This window comes from Crocuta crocuta, unplaced genomic scaffold (genome assembly GCF_008692635.1).
Source record: "Crocuta crocuta isolate KB4526 unplaced genomic scaffold, BGI_CrCroc_1.0 scaffold149, whole genome shotgun sequence".
NCBI lineage: Eukaryota > Metazoa > Chordata > Mammalia > Carnivora > Hyaenidae > Crocuta > Crocuta crocuta.
Window position 1 is genome coordinate 9,983,848 of NW_027551561.1, and position 3,733 is coordinate 9,987,580.

General features: G+C 44.0%; 1 protein-coding gene across 1 annotated transcript; it reads right to left on the reverse strand.

Moving 5' to 3' along the window:
• Positions 1–737: 737 nt before the first annotated feature.
• On the reverse strand, positions 738–2,839 carry LOC144219614 (C-C motif chemokine 4). Its single transcript, XM_077749650.1, has 3 exons — positions 2,579–2,839; positions 1,706–1,820; positions 738–1,121 (listed from the first exon to the last, which is right to left on the reverse strand). Exons 1-3 carry the CDS (start codon positions 2,652–2,654, stop codon positions 1,034–1,036), a joined length of 279 nt encoding a protein of 92 aa, XP_077605776.1. The 5' UTR covers positions 2,655–2,839; the 3' UTR covers positions 738–1,033.
• Positions 2,840–3,733: the final 894 nt, after the last annotated feature.

The window sequence follows — 3,733 nt, forward strand, 5'->3', positions numbered from 1 at the left end:
TCTTGCCATTTGCAATAACATGGATGGAATTGGGGGGAATTATACTAAGCAAAATTAATCAGATAAAGACAAATATCATATGACTTTACTCATATGTGGAATTTAAGATACAAAACAGATGAACATAAGGGAAGGGAAACAAAAATAATATAAAAAACAAGGAGGAGGACAAACATAACATAAGAGACTCTTAAATACAGAGAACAAACTGAGGGTTGCTGGAGAGGTTGTGGGTGGGGGCAAGGGGCATTAAGGAGGACAGTTGTTGGGATGAGAGCTGGGTGTTATACATAGAGGATGAATCACTGGATCGTTATCGCACTACATGCTAACTTTGATGTAAATTAAAAAGTATATAAGTAAATAGAGGCACCTGGGTGGCTCAGTCAGTTAAGCATCTGACTTTGGCTCAGGTCATGATCTCACTGTTTGTGACTTCAAGCCCCGTGTTGGGCTCTATGCTGACAGCTCAGAGTCTGGAGCCTGCTTTAGATTCTGTGTCTCCCTCTCTGTCTGTCCCTCTCCTCCTTCCTCTCAAAAATAAACAAACATTATAAATAAATAAGTAAATAAATAAATAAAGTGTTGAATGAGATCATATCTTTAGACATTTTAGCCCATATTAAGCACTCGGTAATTGCTCATTCTTACTATGTTTGGAAATTAGTCTGTCCCTATTCATAATACCAGGCAATTCCCTTCACCCCAAATCAAAGTAAAATGCAAAGAAATTGTCTACATTTTTAAAGAAGTTTTATTTTGAAAACACATGCAACCAGCTGCATTATCCATATATCTACAATAGCAGAGAAACAGTGATGGTGGACCATCCCCATGGGGGACAAATATCCTTTGGCAAAACAAATAACAGAAATAACTCCAAATACAATAACACAGCACATAATAAGATTAAATTAAGATAAGGAACGGGCTACTGAGAAGAGTCATGAGGGTGGAGCAGGTGTGCCTCACTGAGAAGCGTCGGGTTCAGGTGACCTTCCCTGGATACTTCTTACACCTGGGCTGGAGCAGCTCAGTTCAGTTCCAGATCGTCCATGTATTCCTGGACCCAGGAGTCACTGGGGTTAGCACAAACTTGTCTGCCCTTTTTGGTTTGGAATCTATGGAATGAAGAATGATTAGATTAGAAGATTAGAATCCCATGGGACCTTGCCTGTGGTAGGTATCTTCCTCTGCTTGACCATAGTTCATGTTGGACAGCTCTAATAGATGGGAAACCCTTCCTGAGTGGTGCTAGAACTAGACTCCTTTTGCTTTTACTCTGTATTTAGCTCCAACTCCTGGGTTGCCCAAATTAGGAACAAATGGGTTTTGCAATTAATATAGATACATCTTCCCATTCATTCTCTATTGCCCTTAGCGATGACTTTTCCACATGTTTTTCTAAGCATGGTTTAAGAAATCACCCCACATTTCTTGCCATCTTTTTTAATTTTCCTAGTTTCCTGGACTTTGGCTAACTTTCTCTTCCAGGAGCTCCCTTCATCTCCCTTGGCTCCCATCCAGCCCTCTCCACAACTCAACAGGTGACTTCATGACTTGATCCTCACTGATTCTGGGAGAGCTTCATTCCGCCCTGAGAACTGCCTCCATACTGCTTGATTCAACTCTCCCCTAACAAGCCCCCTTTTCTAATCCTGTCCTCACCCTTGCTTCCCAGAGCAGCCCTAAGGTTGATACTCACACCACAGCTGGCTGGGAGCAGAGGCTGCTGGTCTCAAAGTAATCCACCACAAAGTTTCGAGGGAGCTTCCGCAGGGCATAAGAGAAGCAGCAGGCGGTGGGAGGGTCTGAGCCCACTGGAAAGAAATGCAGGGGTAAGATAGAAGTTCTACAAGGATATGTTAATTTTGGCTTCTAATCATAGATATCCAGTGGCCATCTCTGCAGAGCTATCAGATCCCAAAATATGGTCCTTTGTATCCAATCCCACTCACCCTAAGTATGAATCTTATTCTGAATAGAAGATTGTAAGAGAATGTCATGAGAGAATTCTAGAAGATTGGAGCTAGACTGAGTCTTGGGGCATGTGTATAACTCCCTTCGTTTTACAGATGGGGAAACCAAGGCACAGAAAGTGACAGGAACTTGCTTAAATGAGTCTACTGGTGCTATTTCTTAAGACAACAGGAACTTGACTATTACTGACTCTCTACTAGATTCTACATTTTCTTTTCTTTTTTTTTAAAAATTTTTTTTTAATGTTTTATTTATTTCTAGGAGAGAGAGAGAGACAGCGTGAGCAGGGGAGGGTCAGAGAGAGAGGGAGTCACAGACCGAAACAGGCTCCAGGCTCTGAGCCGGCAGCCAGCACAGAGCCCGACGCGGGGCTCGAACCCACGAACCGCGAGATCATGACCTAAGCGAAAGTCGGACGCTCAACCGACTAAGCCACCCAGGCGCCCCTAGATTCTACATTTTCTAGCAGTCTTCTTGGAAACCTTCCCAGCTCCCTTTGTCCAATCACTAGATGCCACTGTTAGATCAGCCTCAAATAAAAATGTCCACACCACCTACACCATGACTCTAGAAGTAGCGGCTGAAAGAATGAACTTACTTGGTGCTGAGAGTGCTGGGGAGCAGAAGGCAGCCACTAGCACAAGGAGAGAAAGGACAGTCACACAGAGCTTCATAGTCTTGGCAGAGTGGAGGCTTTCCTGGAGCAGAGACTGCAGAGCCCAGAAGCTTCAGAACTCGACTGTGTTCTGTGCTGATACTGAGTTCAGAACCCCTCTTTATAAGAACCCTAAAGCCTGAGACAGAGTTGTAGGCACAGGCGGGCAATGGAATTTCCAGGGTGGAGTGACGTCATGGTGTCAATAAGGAAACTGAAGATAGCTGAGAGTGAGGAGCTCTTCATAACTTCTCTTCCCCAGGGTGATGTTATCACGGAAGAGTGGGGGGGAGAGGAAGGGAGAAGAAGTGGGCTGTACCATAGAGGGAAGTGGTACACCAAAGACCCAGCAATCAAGACTGGAGAGAACTGCAAACCCAAGAGGAAGGATGAAACATTCACACCTACCAGAAGAGGCTTGTAGATGAGAACCATGCTGCTCTTCGTGGTTGGCACCTCCAGAAACTTGAGGCTTCATGTCAGTCTTTCCAGGGCTGCTGCAAGCCTGATCTTAAGAACCAAAGGGCAGCCAGAACTCCATGTACTATCCCTGGGCCTCCTTCTGCTGAGCTGAGTGATTTTAGTGTCCTGTACATTTCCCTTGGCATAAAGGAAGAGTCCAGTATTGAATGCACAGAAGGGAATGTCAGCAGGGAAACTCAGAAACATTTGTAAGTTCTATTTATTAGAGATTTACTATGGGCCAAGCAGTGGGCAAGCTGTCACATACATATGACATCCAACCCTACCATAACCCTGAGCAGGACTGTGATTATTCCCCTGGGGCAATGAGGATCACAGAGCAGAATTCACTATCTCCAGGCTTCACAGCTGTTAAGTGACAGTACCAAGATGTGAACTGTGATTCATCTGATTCTAAAATCCATTTTATTTCTACCCTGTTGCTTCCAGGATGAGTATAGAATGTGACCACAAAGAGAAAATGTTGACCACTAGGTACTATGCCACACACGAAGACCCATCTTATTAGGGCTGAAATCAGAAAAGGGGTTTAGGTCAGTTTGTCCTAGAACAAGAAGGAAACAGAAAAGAAATAAAGATTTTGGTATGTTTCCTTGGACTGATAATAAGGAAAGG

What these genes read in the sequence shown, in the direction of transcription:
- LOC144219614 (XM_077749650.1), bottom strand. Translation starts at nt 2,654, where the DNA reads ATGAAGCTCTGTGTGACTGTCCTTTCTCTCCTTGTGCTAGTGGCTGCC. An exon ending in CCCAGCACTCTCAGCACCAA is followed by an intron (nt 1,821 to 2,578) that starts GTAAGTTCATTC and finishes ATTTCTTTCCAG; the next exon opens with TGGGCTCAGACCCTCCCACC. An exon ending in TGCTCCCAGCCAGCTGTGGT is followed by an intron (nt 1,122 to 1,705) that starts GTGAGTATCAAC and finishes TTCATTCCATAG; the next exon opens with ATTCCAAACCAAAAAGGGCA.